Consider the following 16,705-nt stretch of genomic DNA (forward strand, 5'->3'; position numbering starts at 1 on the left):
GAATCTTTTGAAGCATATGGATTATTAAGGGATTGGACAGGCTAGAGGCAGGAAACATGTTCCCGATGTTGGGGGAGTACAGAACCAGGGGCCACAGTTTAAAGAATAAGGGGTAGGCCATTTAGAACGGAGATGAGGAAAACCTTTTTCACCTAGAGAGTTGTGAATCTGTGTAATTCTCTGCCTCAGAAGACAGTGGAGGCCGATTCTCTGGATGCTTTCAAGAGCAAGTTAGATAGAGCTCTTAAAATAGCAGAGTCAAGGGATATGGGGAGAAGGCAGAAACGGGGTACTGATTGTGGATGATCAGCCATGATCACTGTGAATGGCGGTGCTGGCTGGAAGGGCTGAATGGCCTACTCCTGCACGTATTGTCTATTATATGGGGGAAATTGGGTACATTTCAAACATGTTCCACTGTATGTTACTGTTGGTGTAGTCAGCTGGGGATCAGTGTTGGCCAGGATACCTGTGGGATTGGGAGGTGGGGACAATTTCCCACAGCAGTGAGTACGTGTGGACGTGGTGCAGCTGTGTCAAGCGTTGTTTCCCTTGGCTAGACAAGATGAACTATGTTGCTCCTGCTTCCAGATATAACATTTAGCAAATCTATGGATTAGTGTCATGGGATCCTTTGCAACCATCTGAGGTGGGATAGTGGAGGCCTTGTTGGTTTAAAAAAAAAAAAATAGATGTCCTTCTGATAAAGAGTGGCATTTATGCAGAAATTAAGTTTGCATTCAACCATGAACATTTCGGTTAGTGGTTCTGATAAAAACTTGTGCAATTGGGAATTATCATCTAATCATCAAGTAATGAACTAACTGTATTGCACCGTCCTGTTCTACCCCTGAGTAATGATCGCAAAGTAATGAGCCCAATTATATATGTAACCTATTTCATTTGAGATGGCAACAAGAATATGCTAGCGTTTATGTTTCATTTAATTTTTTCATTAATTAGGACTGAAACGAATCAATATCATCTCAAAAATGCAAATCAAGGAATTCAAAGTCAAAGATTCAGGAACCAGGCCTTTCAGCCCACCAAACCCATGCTAACCATTGAGCACCCATTTATTTTAATGCCATTCCATACTCACGGTCATGAATGTTTTTTCAGTTTAAAAAATTCTTCATAGAGCCATAGTCATACGGCGTGGAAACAGGCCCATCAGCCGAACCTGCTCACACTGTCCGACATGCCCCATCTGCACTAGTTACACCTGCCTGCATTTGGCCCAGACCCACCTAAATCTGTCCTATCCATGTACATGACTAAATGCTTCTTAAAAGTTTCTTCTCCCTATGAACATGGTCAACAGCTAAAATAGTTGCAGTTTAGTTTATTGTCAAGTGTACCAAGGTGCAGTGAAAAGCTTTTGTTACAAGCTAACCAGTCAGCAGAAAGACAATACATGATTATAATCGACCCCTTTACAGTATATAGATACATGATAAGGGAATAATTTTTAGTTCAAGGTAAAGCCAGCAAAGTCCAATCATGGATAGTCCGAGGGTCATCAAAGAGGTAGATAGTAGTTCAGCACTGCTCTCTGGTTGTGGTAGGATGATTCAGTTGCCTGATAACAGCTGGGAAGAAACTGTTCCTGAATATGATGGTGTGCGTTTTCACGCGTCTATACCTTTTGCCCGAGGGGAGAAGAGAGAATGGCCAGGGTGCGACGTCTTTGATTCTGCTACTAGCCTTACTGAGATGTTGCATGAGGCATAAATGGAGTCAATAGAAGGGAGGTTTGTTTGTGTGATGGTCTGGGCTGCGTCTACAATTCGCTACAATTCCTCACGGTCTTGGATGGAGCTCTTCCCAAAACAAGCTGTGATGCATCCTGATAAAATGCTTTCTGTGATACATCTGTAGATAGTTTTGCCAGCAGTTGAATAGAAAGTGTAGATTGGTAATTGCACGTGAACCAATCATAGTAGAATAGCATCACTAACCCCACCTTACTGTATGATTCATTCTAACACCCACTTCCTACACTGGTCAGTCTTGGAAGCGGTAACGATGAACTAACAACCTGCTGTACCGCGATATATATATATATATATATATATATATGGGTACCGATGAAAGATGATCTTGAACTCCAGATTGTACAGTTTGCTTATTTACAGAAGGGAATATTATTTTTGAGTTTGATTTGAAAGCAAGTTTTAATTAGCAGAACATTAACCTTTTTTAAACCACGTGCTCGTCTGAATATTCTGGAATTTTTTGAGGATGTAACAAGTAAAATGGATAAGGGAGAGCCTGTGGCCAGTGTAGTGTATCTGGACTTTCAGAAAGCCTTAGATAAGGTCCCACACAGGAGATTAGTGGGCAAAATTAGAGCATGTGGTATTGGGGGTAGGGTACTGACATGGATAGAAAGTTGGTTGGCAGTCAGGAAACAAAGAGTAGGAATTAATGGGTCCCTTTCACAATGGCAGGCAGTGACGGGTGGGGTGCCACAAGGCTCAGTGCTGGGACCGCAGATATTTACAATATATATTAATGATTTAGATGAAGGAATTAAAAGTAACAATAGCAAATTTATAGATGACACAAAGCTGAGTGGCAATGTGAACTGTGAAGAGGATGCTATGAGGATGCAGGGTGACTTTGATAGGTTGGATGAGTGGAGAGATGCATGGCAGATGTAGTATAATGTGGATAAATGAGGTTATCCACTTTGGTGACAAGAACAAGAAGGCAGATTATTATCCGAATGGTGTCAGATTAGGAAAAGGCGAAGTGCAACGAGACCTGGGTATCCTTGTGATTCAGTCACTGAAAGTAAGCATGCAGGTACAACAGGCAGTGAAGAAAGCTAATGGCATGTTGGCCTTCATAACGAGAGGATTTGAGTATATGAGCAAAGAGGCCCTTCTGCAGTTGTACAGGGCCTGGTGAGACCACACCTAGAATTTTGTGTGCAGTTTTGGTCTCTAAATTTGAGAAGGACATTCTTGCTATTGAGGGAGTGCAGCGTAGGTCACGAGGTTAATTCCCGGTATGGCGGGACTGTCATATGATGATAGAATGGAATGGCTGGGTTCACTGGAATTTAGAAAGATGAGAGGGGATCGTTTGGAAACATATAAAATTATTAAGGGATTGGACGCGCTAGATGCAGGAAACATGTTCCCGATGTTGGGGGAGTCCAGAACCAGGGGCCACAGTTTAAGAATAAAGGGGAAGCCATTTAGAACTAAGATGAGGAAAAACCTTTTCACCCACAGAGTTGTGAAATTGTGGAATTCTCTGCCTCAGAAGGCAGTGGAGGCCGATTCATTGGATGCATTCAAAAGTTAGATAGAGCTGTTAGGGCTAGCGGAATCAAGGGATACGGGGAGAAGGACGGAACGGGGTACTGATTGTGGATGATCAGCCATGATCACATTGAAGGGTCGAAGGGCCGAATGGCCTACTCCTGCACCTATTTTCTATGTTTCTGATCCTGATCTTGATGTAGTTGCCTTTGCAAATTCTTTCCATTTGGGTGCTTTAGTTTCCTGCCATGGCCTGAAGATTTGCAGTTTGCTGGGTCAGTTGGTGACTGTAAATCACCTCGAGCCTGAGTGGGTGGCAGGACAACCAGCCAAAGTTAATAGGCAAGTGAGAGAGGATGGGTTAATGGGGGAGCAATATTGATGTGCTTCCACTGAGAACTGATGTAGAGTCTGGGGGGAACGATCTTCCTCTATGTTGTTTAAACAAAATTTAAAAAAATCTTAACATCCCAATAATCCTTGGGGTAGAAAACACAATCCAACAGAACAAGTGAGAATAAAGGATCATTCATTCATTCATAAAGTATCATTCATTGGAGTATCAATTGTTAGATGGATCACCATCTCAGAGTTTCCCTGCTTTACGGGAACTCTTGTATTTGACCCAGTTTAACAGCTTTTCTGAGAGCAGGTTCCTGTCAGTGCTGCACTCTTCGTGCCAACTTGAGTCATCAGCTGAGATGGTGCTTGAGTCATTTTAGTGAACTTGATATTTTTCTGTTTGTTAAGATGAGAGTGACAGAAACTGCATCCATGTGTAATCTTCTCTTGCAGGCCGATATGAACTGTGTTTAAGATCTCTATCCTTTCTTGCCTTCAGGTTCCATTAGCTTGCAGTGCGCTGAGATGCCAGATAAGGCACTGGAGGACATAGAGGTCATTTCCAGAAGTGAAGGTCAGTACTCAATGGGATCTCTTGGGTTTTTGATTGTCTTCCTATGTTTGCGAACAACAATGTTCCTTTACTTTTAATCAGCAGAGAGTAGGATCTCTGAAACAGTGGGTTGCAACTGGACCACAGTCCCATTGCTGCTTGGTATATAAAGCTGATTATAAGGTTGAGTTGGCAATTTGAGTTAAGTGTAGAAAGGAACTGCAGATGCTGGTTTATATCGAACATAGACACAAAGTGCTGTAGTAACTCATCGCATCACTGGAGAAAAGCGGTGGGCGATGTTTCTGGTTGGAACCCTTCATCAGACAGTCTCCAAAGATGCTGCCTGACCCACTGAGTCATCCCTGCATTTTGTGTCCATCATGAGTTGGCAATAAGTTTTGACAAATTCACTGTCTTTATTTTGGAATTATCTCTCAGTAAGTGAAAATTAAAACGAAGCGTGCCCTTCAAATAAAATACAAGGTTTTTTTTCAAAAGTTGATTTGCAATTGGAGGGTGCCTTCAATTCTACTGATAAATGGGCATGTGGTCATTTGTTTGTGGGGGAGCTACCTTGTGTTGAATGATTCATTGAGTACTTATGGAGTTTGTATGGCTATGTGAAATGTTGTTTCTATGGCATGACAAGCTAAATTGTTTTGTAACGGCTTACAGTTAGATTGTTTATCGATTCTACCTTGACTTTATGGGCTCAATGTCAAAGTTTGTTGTTTCTTTGATTGCCTAACCATTGAGATGATCTAATTTGTTTAATATAGTTGTAGAGGTATGCAGCGTGGAAGCAGACTCTTCGGTTAAACTCGCCCATGCCAACCAAAATGTCTAAATGAAGGAGTCCCACATTCTTGCGTCCGGAACCTCTTCTATCCAGGTCTTTTAAATGACATCTTGTACAGGTCCACCACTGATTTTCGAGCACCCTTTGTTCCAGAGGCTTTCTGGATTATCTGATTTGCTGGATGAACAGAGATTATGGTCTCTGAGTGGAGTCCAATGGTACTTGAACGGTCTTCCCATGGCGGAGGGCAGCCGAGATATTTGCCCGCAAAGTCGGCCTCGGAAGTTGGCTATGGAACTGAATCTGCCAGCATATTAGTGAATCGCACCATATTAGTGCGGAAGTCCTGATGAGATTGAAATTGGCCGTCTTACCTCCTCACTTCCTTTGCAAGCTCATTCCACATGCCCACCATGCTCACTTTAGTTTTGTTTAGATATACAGTGCGGAAACAGGCCCTCCTGCCCACTGAGTCTGCACCGACCAGCGATCCCTGCAAATGAACACTATCCTACATGCACTGGGGCCAATTTACGCTTGTACTAAGCCATTTAACGTACAAACCTGTACGTCTTTGGAGAGTGGGAGGAAATCGAAGATCTCGGAGAAAACCCACACGATCATGGGGAGAACGTACAAACTCCATACAGACAGCACCCGCCAATCAGGATAGAATGCGGGTCTCTGGTGCTGCAAGCGCTGTAAGGCAACAACTCTACCGCTGTGCCATTGTGCCGCTCTGAGTGGATAAAGTTCCTCCTTGGGTCCATTTTTAAATCTTTACCCTTTCATCTTAAATATATGCTCTCCAGACTCCCATACTCTGGGGTAATATCAGCAATGACTCTTCACCTTATCAATGCCCCTCATGATTTTACAAACCTCCACAAGGTCACCATTCGGTCTCCTGTGCTCCACCAAAAATAAGTCCCAGCCTCTCCTACAGCTCAAACCCTCCACACCTGGTAACATTCTTGTGAATCTTTTCTGTACTCTTGCCAACATGCATAATGGGAAGAGTGTACAGTCAATGGTAAGACCCTTCACGGCTTCTATGTACAGATGAATCTTGGGGTCCAAGTCCATAGCTCCCTGAAAGTGGCAACCCAAGTAGATAGCGGGGTAAAGAAGGTGTATAGAATGCTTGCCTTCACTGGTCTGGACATTTAGTATGAGTCAGGAAGCCCTGTGGCAGTCTATCTTTATGTTGTTGAATCTATTGGGGTTGTGGGGGAGGGATGATCTTTCAGAGGAGAGCAGGATCCAGGTCAGTGCACTATGACTGGCTTTGATGCCAGTCTTTGAAGGGCCGAATGGCCTACTCCTGCACCTATTTTCTATGTTTCTATGATGCAAACCAGTGGAGGGTGGATTTAAGAGCAACTATATCATGGGAGACTCAATACATCGAGACTTCAGGATGGTAGCCTTCCTTCAGGGTCCAGGATTTCTCGGAGTGGTTGCTGAATATTCTGAAGCAGAAGTGTGAGCAGTCAGAGATTGTTGTACATCAAAGATGGGCATAAAGTGCTGGAGTAACTCAGTGGGTCAGGCAGCATCACTGGAGAAAAGCGATGGGTGACATTTCAGGTTGGGACCCTTCTTCAGACAGAGGCAGGGGAGAGAATGTAGAGGCGGAGAGCAAGAGGCCAGGGAGAAGGGCGTGGAGAGATGCATGTTGGTGCGGCAATGGCCACATGGGAACTCTGTACACTCCGCTAATCCCCTTTACTTTACCTGGTGTTTCCCCAACTATCTGCCACCTGCACCTGTGGTGTGAGCACCGCACTAAAGCTCATGTTTGTGATGCTCCTGAGTGAGTCAGTGCAGCTCCAGATGCTCGTTGCAGAGGTCACCAGTTTTGCTTTGTTCAGTCAGTTCCCTGCTGAACACGATGCTAATATTTCCTGTTTCCTTGCAGGAATAGTTACTTGTGATGTTGCAATTGATATCAAAGGTTGACAATTGCAAGGATTCCTTGCTCTTAACTCTGAATCAAAGGGGCCCAGCTTGTATTGAGTGGAAAAGTTACAGAATTGCCTCTAAGCTGCTGTGCATTGCGACCTGCTCCTATTTTCGCTCTAAGAAAGTTAGGTTGTGATGGGTAGCTACAAGGAACTGCAGATGCCTGGTTAATACAGAAAAGGGCACAAAGTGCTTGAGTGACTCAGCAGGCCAGGCAGCATCGCTGGAGAACATGGATAGGTGAAGTTTTGGGTTGTTAAACTGGTGGTGTCTGCAACGTGTTTAGACCCAAGCTCTGGGCTAAACTCCACCAGATGTAATTCTGAATGAACTGAGGGCCACAGGAGTTGGGAGATGAATATGAAGTCTGTTCTGTTTGAAATGGGAAATTGCATTGAGCACAAAAGCAGATTGTGCCCCAGTGCCTGGGCTGCAGTTGGTTTTTGATCTACATTAATAACCATCTCGGCTATAAACCCTGCCTATTTCTAGCTCTATAACATTAGTTAGCATAGTTTAAAGTCTTGGGAAATGTTTTTGTTGCATGCTGACCAGTTAAGACTGGAAAGACAATACATGATTACAATAGATCCATCCACAGTGTACAGATACATGATTAAGGGAATAATGGTTACTGCAAGGTAAAACCCGATTAAACGTAGTCCGAGGGTCTCCAATGAGGTACATAGTAGCTTGGGACCACTCTCTACTTGTTGGTAGGGTGGTTCAGTTGCCTGAAATCATCTGGAAAAAAACTGCCCCTGAATCTGAAAGTGTGCGTTTTCACACTTCTATAACCCTTGCCTGAGGGGAGATTAGGGAGTGACCGGGGTGAGACTCATCCTTGATTATGCTGCTGGCCTCGCTGAGGCAGCGTGAGGTGTAGATGGAGTCAATGGAAGGGAGGTTGTTTTGCGTGATGGTCCGGGCTGCATTCACAACTCTAATTTCGTATGGTCTTGGATGGAGCTGTTCCCAAGTCATGCTGTGGTGCATCCCAATAAAACATCCCGATAACATTACTCTCCCTACCTCTGACAACAGTTGCTGGCACTAACTTGTGTGGATGCTGTAATTTGCTCTCCAGGGACCGTGAAGCAAAATGACCCAGAAGCTTTGTGATAGATTGGCCGATTAGGAAAAGGGGAGATGCAACGAGACCTGGGTGTCATGGTACACCAGTCATTGAAAGTAGGCGTGCAGGTGCAGCAGGCAGTGAATGGTATGTTAGCATTCATAGCAAAAGGATTTGAGTATAGGAGCAGGGAGGTTCTACTGCAGTTGTACAGGGTCTTGGTGAGACCACACCTGGAGTATTGCGTACAGTTTTGGTCTCCAAATCTGAGGAAAGGCATTCTTGCCATAGAGGGAGTACAGAGAAGGTTCACCAGACTGATTCCTGGGATGTCAGGACTTTCATATGAAGAAAGACTGGATAGACTCGGCTTGTACTCGCTAGAATTTAGAAGATTGAGGGGGGATCTTATAGAAACTCACAAAATTCTCAAGGGGTTGGACAGGCTAGATGCAGGAAGATTGTTCCCGATGTTGGGGAAGTTCAGGACAAGGGGTCACAGTTTAAGGATAAAGGGGAAATCTTTTAGGACCGAGATGAGAAAAACATTTTTCACACAGAGAGTGGTGAATCTCTGGAATTCTCTCCCGCAGAAGGTAGTTGAGGCCAGTTCATTGGCTATATTTAAGAGGGAGCTAGATGTGGCCCTTGTGGCTAAAGGAATCAGGGGATATGGAGAGAAGGCAGGTACAGGATACTGAGTTGGATGATCAGCCATGTTCATATTGAATGGCGGTGCAGGCTCGAAGGGCCGAATGGCCTACTCCTGCACCTATTTTCTATGTTTCTATGTGATGGTAGCTTTTTCATATTCAGTTGCGGGGGTAGAACTTTTCAAATGAGGCGGTTGGGTCCACTAGCCCTGGATTTGCTGCAATCCAGAGATGTGAACTAGTCCAGTAATGGAAACCTTGGTTTGCTACCAAGACAGCTCTAGTTCTGGCCTGGAGATTCTGTGGCTCTTGCTGAGCACAGTTAGTGCGCTGGTGATGTCAGTTAGTTGACAAATCAGTTAAATCTGGCTCTGTGGGCTAGCATAGATTTGATGGGCTGAATAGTTCCTCCTAAACAATACAAGTAACATGATGTTTTGACTTTAGAGATACAGCCCCTCGGACCACCGATTCCGGCCGACCAGCGATCACCCCGTACACTGGCACTATCCTACGCACTGAGGCCAATTAACCTACAAACCGGTACGTCTTTGGAGTGTGGGAGGGAACTGGAGCACCCAGAGAAAACCCACACGGTCGCAGGGAGAACGTCCAAACTCCGTACAGAGAACACCTGTCTCTGGTGCTTGAATCTCTGGCACTGTACAGCAGCAACTCTGCTGCCGTGCCACTTTGATGCCATTTGTGCTATAAAATCAAATGCCATAGAATCCTCCCAAGCACCAGGTGATCTGGGTAACTCAGAATGTCCGGTAAATGATAGCCATGCCTATGGACAAGAGTTAACCGCAGTGCCATGTGGAAACTCGAAGGCTTGAATTAGTGCCTCCTTTATCACCAAAGGCAAGCTGGATCTGGGATGATCCACCAGGGCAGCACAGTAGCGCAGCGGTAGAGTTGCTGCCTTAACTGCGCCAGAGACCCGGGTTCGATCCTGACTAAGGGTGCTGTTTGTACGGAGGTTGTACGTTCTCCCTGTGACCGCGTGGGTTTTCTCCGGGTGCTTCAGTTTCCTCCCACACTCCAAAGACGTACAGGTTTGTAGGTCAATTGGCTTCTGTGAATTGTAAACTGTTCCCAGTGTGTAGGAATGTGCTAGTGCACAGGGCGATTGCTGGTTAGCATGGACAAAGTGTGCGGAAGGGCCTGTTTCCGCACTGTATCTCTAAAGTCTAAAGATGACCTTGACATGATCCAGAGATGCCATCTATGTGTGGGTGTGAAATTAAAATCTGCTCTGTTTCCATGCTGTAGCTCTAAAATAAATAAAGTCAGCCAGCATTTGTGGAGAATTGCTCTGGCAATTTGTTATAAATGTATAACATTTTCCTTTCTATTTTTTGATATTGCTCAAATTGGTCTCATCAGTGGAGAACATCTCCAAATCCTACAACTGGATTGTTAACTTCAACTGCGGGAAGATATGACCAGGTCAGCTTCAATCCAATGAATCCATCATATATTGCAAAACAAATGCAGTCAATTTTCCTCTGTGATAGTTTCCTTGACTCTGTAAGTTGTTGAACTCCATTTGGCCGACTTGGGGCTGCTGAATATCCCGCCTAGGCATAAGCTTAGGGGCGACCGCGCCTTTGCGGTTGCAGCTCCTAGACTGTGGAACAGCATCCCCCTTCCCATCTGAACTGCCCCCTCCATCGACTCCTTTAAGTCAAGACTAAAAACTTATCTGTACTCCCAAGCCTTTCCTGACGTCCACTGAGCGAGGGCTATATGTATATATGTATGTAGTTTGTTTGTTTCTTATAACAAATGTAAAGCACTTTGGCCAACGAGAGTTGTTTAAATGTGCTATATAAATAAATGTGACTTGACGATGTGATTGCTCATTGGCTCGGTTTGTCTGCACAGGAGGTGGATTTGCTTTTGTTTGCAGTGCTTCTCATTTCTGCAGGTGAGCGACTTTGTAGAACCTAAAATGTGCAGAGGTGTAATCCAAAACCAACTTGTGCGAGGGAGGGGAGAGTTAATTTTACCAAAATCATTGAAGTTGTCTTGCGATCAATGGTGTTGGGTTGCAATGCCTTTCAGCATTAGAGCTACCACAATGAACAGCTTTGCAAGTCCTGAGCTGTAGATACATCAGCTTCATCTGCAGGAGTTGAGAGAGATTTGCTTTTATAAAACGTCCTTCACATTTTCGGGACACTTTCCTCTTGCACCCAAGTACTTCTGAAGTTCGGTTGCTATTGTAATGTCAATGTAAGAGAGATTAAGTAGCTTATTTTCCACAGCCAGCTCTCACAAACCGAGGGAATAATGGTCAGTGATCTATTTTGGTGATGGATTGCTGCGGTCAGAGAACAGGCAAAGTTCCCTCCTCTTTCAAATTGCAGCAAGGAATCTTGACATTCGGCTAAGTGTGGCCCTGGTTTATTAATTATCCAACAGAGAACTCCACCAGTGGATGAACATGTTCTCTGGCCTTCACAGGAACACCCATGATCTTTAGTTTAGTTTAAGAAAGAAGTTTGACACAAAAAACTGGAGTAACTGAGCAGGACAGGATGCATCTCCAGAAAGAAGGAATAGGTGACGTTTCAGTTCGAGACCCTTCTTCAGTTTAGTTCAGGTTAGTTCAATTCAATTCAGTTCAGTTTAGTTTAGTTTAGTTTAGAGATACAGTGCATTCAGAAAATATTCATTACAAGCATAATATGGTGCAGCATAACCCTAGAAAGGTATTGTTTTAGAACTAGGTGATGGGTGTGAATCGTTATGAATTAGTCACATTCCCTTTCTTTTTTATTTAGCTCCACCTTATTTGGATTTTTTACTTATTTCCTTTCCCTTTCTAAGGCCCTCTTTTCTTTGGGGCCTGTTTTCTTTTCTTTTTGCTTTCCTTTTTTTTTGTTTTTTCTCACATTCTCAAGCACCCAGTTTAAAAAAAAAAAATATATATATATATATATTCAGACCCTTTCACTTTTTCCACATTTTATTACGTTATAGCCTTATTTCAAAATAGATTAAATTCTTTTTTTTTATCATCAATCTACACACAATATCCCAGAATGAAGAAGCGAAAACAGGTGTTTAGAAACTTTTGCAAAGTGATTAAAAATAACTAACAGAAATATCACATTTACATAAGTTTGGCACTCAAAATTGAGCTTAGGTTCATCCTGTTTCCATTGATTATCCTTGAGATGTTTCTACAACTTGATTGGAGTCCACCAGTGGTAGATTAAATTGATTGGACAAGATTTGGAAAGGCACACACTTGTCTATATAAGGTCCCACAGTTGACAGTGCATGTCAGAGCAAAAACCAAGCCATGAAGACGAAGGAATTATCTGTAGGCCTCTGAGACAGATTGTGTCGAGACACAGATGTGGAGAAAGGTATAAAACAATTTCTGCAGCATTGCAGGTCCCGAAGAGCACAGTGGCCTCCGTCATTCTTAAATGGAAGAACTTTGGAACCACCAGGACTCTTCATAGAGCTGGCTGCCCGGCCAAACTGAGCTATTGTGGGAGAAGGGCCTTGGTCAGGGAGGTGACAAAGAACCCAATGTTCACTCTGACAGAGCTCCAGAGTTCCTCTGTGGAGATGGGGGAACCTTCCAGAAGGACAACTATATCTGCACCACTCCACCAATCAGGCCTTTATGGAAGAGTGGCCAGACAGAAGCCACTCCTCAGTAAAAGACACATGACAGCCCGCTAAGAGCTTGCCAAAAGGCATGAGAAACAAGATTCTCTGGTCTGCTGAAACCAAGATTGAACTCTTTGGCCTGAATGCCAAGCGTCACGTCTGGAGGAAACCAGGCACCGCTCATCACCTGGCCAATACCATACCTACAGTGAAGCATGGTGGTGGCAGCATCATGCTGTGGGGATGTTTTTCAGCGGCAGGAACTGGGAGACTAGTCAGGATCGAGGGAAAGATGAACGGAGCAAAGAACAGAGAGATCCTTGATGAAAACCTGCTCCAGAGCGATCTGGACCTCAGACTGGGGCGGAGGTTCACCTTCCAACAGGACAACGACCCTAAGCACACAGCCAAGACAACACAGGAGTGCGTTTGTGACAAGTATGTGAATATCCTTGAGTGGCCCAGCCAGTGACCGGACTTGAACCCAATCGAACATCTCTGGAGGGACCTGAAAATAGCTGCGCATCGACGCTCCCCATCCAACCTGACAGAGCTTGAGAGGATCTGCAGAGAAGAATGGGAGAAATTACCCAAATACAGGTGTGCCAAGCTGGTAGCACCATACCCAAGAAGACTTGAGGCTGCTATCGCTGCATAAGGTGCCTCAACAAAGTACTGAGTAAAGGGTCTGAATACTTATGTAAAGATATTTCAGTTATTTCATTTTTATTACTTTGCAAAAGTTTCTAAACGCGTGTTTTCGCTGTTTTATTACGGGGTATTGCGTGTAGATTAACGATTTAAAAAAAAAAAGAATTTAAACCATTTTATAATAAGGCTGTAACGTAACAAAATGTGGAAAAAGTGAAAGGGTCTGAATACTTTCTGAATGCACTGTACAGTACAGAAACAGATCCTTTGGTCCACCGCCAGCCAGCGATCCCCGCACATTAATACTACCCTACACACACTAGGGACAATTTACAATTTTACCAAGCCAATTAGCCTACAAACCTATACGTCTTTGGAGTGTGGGAGGAAACTGGAGCTCCTGGAGAAAACCCACGCAGGTCACAGGGAGAACGTACAAACTCCATGCAGACAGCACCCGTAGTCAGGATCAAACTCTGGTCTCTGGCGCTGTGAGGCAGCAAGTCCATTGCTGCGTCACCGTGGCACCCTGTTACTGCTACATTTTCAAGATGAATGCCGTCAATGATTTAATATCTTGGAGAAATTGGGTGGAAAACCTAAGCTTTCTTTCTGTTTGTGAGGAAATGCAAGTTTGTTCTAATCCCACGGAGGCATTAAAGGGCCTGTCCCACGAGCATGCGACCATGCGGCAAGCGCGACCTTAGCGACTCCATGCGGCAAGCGCGACCTAACGTGGTTGCTTGAGCCGTACGGCCTCGCGGGGCCGGTCTCACTTAGATCGCTGGAGCCGTATGGAATTTTGCGGAGCTGGTCCTGACATCGCGCTGGGCTCCGAAAAACTGACCGTGTTTAAAAATTCCGCGCGGCAACGGCCTTCCGGCTCGCAGCCGCCTCGACGCCGTACATCACGCGCGAACTTCCCGCGGACTTCGCTCGATCTTCATGTCACTCACTCGTCCCCGCTTCTGGTTTGGTCACGCTTGCCGCATGCAGGCGCATGCTGGTGGGACCGGCCCTTTAGGTCGCACTTGCCGCATGCAGGTCGCATGCTCGTGGGATAGTGTAAAGAAGTGTCATCAACACACTGTAACTTTACTTCGTTTATTTATACTGTACATACTGTAATATTACAATGAGCACTAGCTGTACGTGGTCTGTCACGGGAACTAGAGAGAGAACAGTGGGTGCGGAGGTTGTAATTATACTTGTGATATGGGGAGTGGTTAGTAGTGGTGAGGTAACTATATTAAAGGTACATGCACATATCATCTACATCCTTCCCCTTAGAAACAAAAGCAACAAGGTAGTGACAGGGCGACCACGTCTCATTCGCTATACACGGTTACGCGAAGTCGCCATAACGGACAGGCGGCTTGACAACACGTCCCGACCGGGTTCGCATCTCGCCATCCTCCCTCCCTGCAGGAAAAAGTGGAGCAGGTGCAGGTGCAGGTGCAGGTGGCCGAACCAGAACAGGGGAGCTGGGAGGAGACGGAGAAGAAGGAGAGGACGCAGGCGCAGCGGCGGGCAGCGCGCGGGCAGGCGAGGGGGGCTGAGCCGGAGGAGGAGAGGACTGGTAGAGCTGAGAAGGCAGAGACCGAGGCATGTGAGGAGCGGCGGGTGGAGCGAGCAGGAGACTGCAGCGGAGGAGCAAAGGGGTCCGTGGGCGGTGGTGGAGGCTCGTTGATGAGCCGCAGGTGTTGGCGGGACTGGCGGTAGAATGCACCCGCATGGTCAACCAGATAGGACCTAGGCGAGCCCGCGGAGCCAACGACGGTGGTGAGCCTGGAGTGACCGGAGGGGGACTGCATGCGGACGACTTGACGGGGGAAGAGGCACGGAAGGGGGCGGCAGGACTTATCATGGGAGCGCTTCTGGACCTCGTGCTTAAGGGCAATGCGTTCCTGGACAACAGCGGGTTTGAGGACGGAGGGCATGAGGGAGCGCTGGGCCACCAGGATCGGGGGCCTGGTGGTGCGAGACATGAGCCGCTGAGCAGGGGAGCCCATGGCAGGGTCGCGGGAGATGTTGCGAAGGTTAAGGAGGGCAAGGTAAAAATCGGAACGAGACAAGCGACAATGTTCCAGCAAGTCCTTTGCACTGCGGACGGCGCGCTCGGCAAGACCGTTGCTCTGCGGGTACTCGGGGCTGCTGGTGTAGTGGCGGAAGTTCCAGCTGGACGCGAAAGCTCGGAACTCGGCGCTCGCGAACTGGCTGCCGTTGTCCGACTGCAGGCTGGCCGGGGAGCCGAAGGTAGCGAAGTGGCGGTGCAGCTTATCGATAACGGCCGAAGAGGTGAGGGAGCGCAGCTGGTCAACCTCGAACCAGTTGGAGTAAGAGTCGACAAACACCAGGAAGTGCTTGCCACGCCATTCGAAAATGTCAGTGGCAACCGCTATCCAGGGTAGTTCGGGAGCAGGCTGCTGCAGAAGCGGCTGACGTTGCTGGTGGGGGGCGAGGCTGTTGCAGGTGGAACACGAGGAGACCCTCTCCCGGATGTATTGAGCCATACCAGGCCAGTAGAACTGGCTCTGGGCTTGAGACAAGGTAGCTTCGGCCCCAGGATGACCGCGGTGGGCGGCCTGAAAATAGTGGTCGTGCAGCGCAGCAGGCACAACAACCTTGTGTCCCTTCACAACCACGCCGTCGTGTAGTACGAGCTCATCACGGACCAGGAAGTAGGGCACGGCACCGGCCGGCAAAGCGGAACGATGGTCGGGCCAGCCCTGCTGGATGACGCCAGCAAGCTGTTGCAGGGCAGGATCACTGGCAGTGTGCTGGACCAGGGACTGCATCTGCTGTGAAGGGACAATATTAACATTGAGCACCATCAGGTCAGACATCTCATAGGGGTGGCGATCTGTGGATGTTAGCGGTGCGCGGGATAGCGTGTCGGCCACGAACATGTCTTTGCCCTTACGATAGACAATCTCGAAAGTAAAACGCTGGAGCTGCAGCATCATGCGCTGCAGTCGGGATGAGGCAACATGGATCGGCTTGTGGAGGATGGTGACAAGCGGCTGGTGGTCGGTTTCGATGGTGAAAGTGTTGCCCAGAATGTAGTCCTTGAACTTCGAGCAGGCAAACACCACAGCCAGCAACTCCTTCTCTATCTGAGCATAGCGCTGCTCGGCCTGGGTCATGGTGCGGGACGCATAGGAAACAGGCAGCTGCAGGTCGTTGTGGAGCTGCAGACATGCGGCACCGAGCCCGAACTGAGAGGCGTCGCAGGTGATGACAATGGGACGCTTCAGGTCAAAAAATTTGAGTGTGGGGGTACTGATCAGTCTGGATTTCAGGACGTCGAAAGCTTTCTGGTGTTGAGGGAACCAAGCCCAGGCCGTGTCCTTCTTAATCAAGCCCTCAGGGGCGCGCTCAGCTCGCTGAAGTCAGGGATGTACTTCCCCAGGTAGTTAACCATGCCCAGGAAACGTTGCAGGCTGGGCACGTCAGTGGGTGAAGACATCCCGGAGATTGCAGTCGTCTTCTGCGGGTCGGGTTTCAGCCCCGAGGCCGTAAATACATGTCCAACATATGTGACCTCTGGGACGCGGAATCGGCATTTCTTGGGGTTCAATTTCAAGTTGATCTTCCGGGCCCGGTCCAGGACTTGGCGGAGGTTGACGTCGTGCCCAGCGACGTCCTTACCATAGACCAGGATGTCGTCAACGATGATGGCACACGGTAGACCGGCGAACAGTTGTTCCATTGTCCGTTGGAACACCTCGCTAGCAGAGTTGATCCCGAATG

At 46.8% G+C, this 16,705-nt stretch overlaps 1 protein-coding gene across 2 annotated transcripts in view; it reads left to right on the forward strand.

Moving 5' to 3' along the window:
• plekhg1 (pleckstrin homology and RhoGEF domain containing G1) overlaps positions 1-16,705 on the forward strand; it is a 223,352-nt gene that overhangs the window by 50,725 nt on the left and 155,922 nt on the right. The window contains exon 2 of one of the 2 annotated variants that reach the window (XM_033026136.1): positions 4,117-4,191. The exons of the other annotated variant lie outside the window; for it this stretch is intronic. Coding sequence (XP_032882027.1) covers positions 4,143-4,191 — 49 coding nt within the window. The 5' untranslated portion in view covers positions 4,117-4,142. The remainder of the gene's footprint in view (positions 1-4,116; positions 4,192-16,705) is intronic. 2 annotated transcript variants of the gene reach the window in all.

This window comes from Amblyraja radiata, chromosome 8 (assembly GCF_010909765.2).
Source record: "Amblyraja radiata isolate CabotCenter1 chromosome 8, sAmbRad1.1.pri, whole genome shotgun sequence".
In the NCBI taxonomy this organism is placed as follows: domain Eukaryota; kingdom Metazoa; phylum Chordata; class Chondrichthyes; order Rajiformes; family Rajidae; genus Amblyraja; species Amblyraja radiata.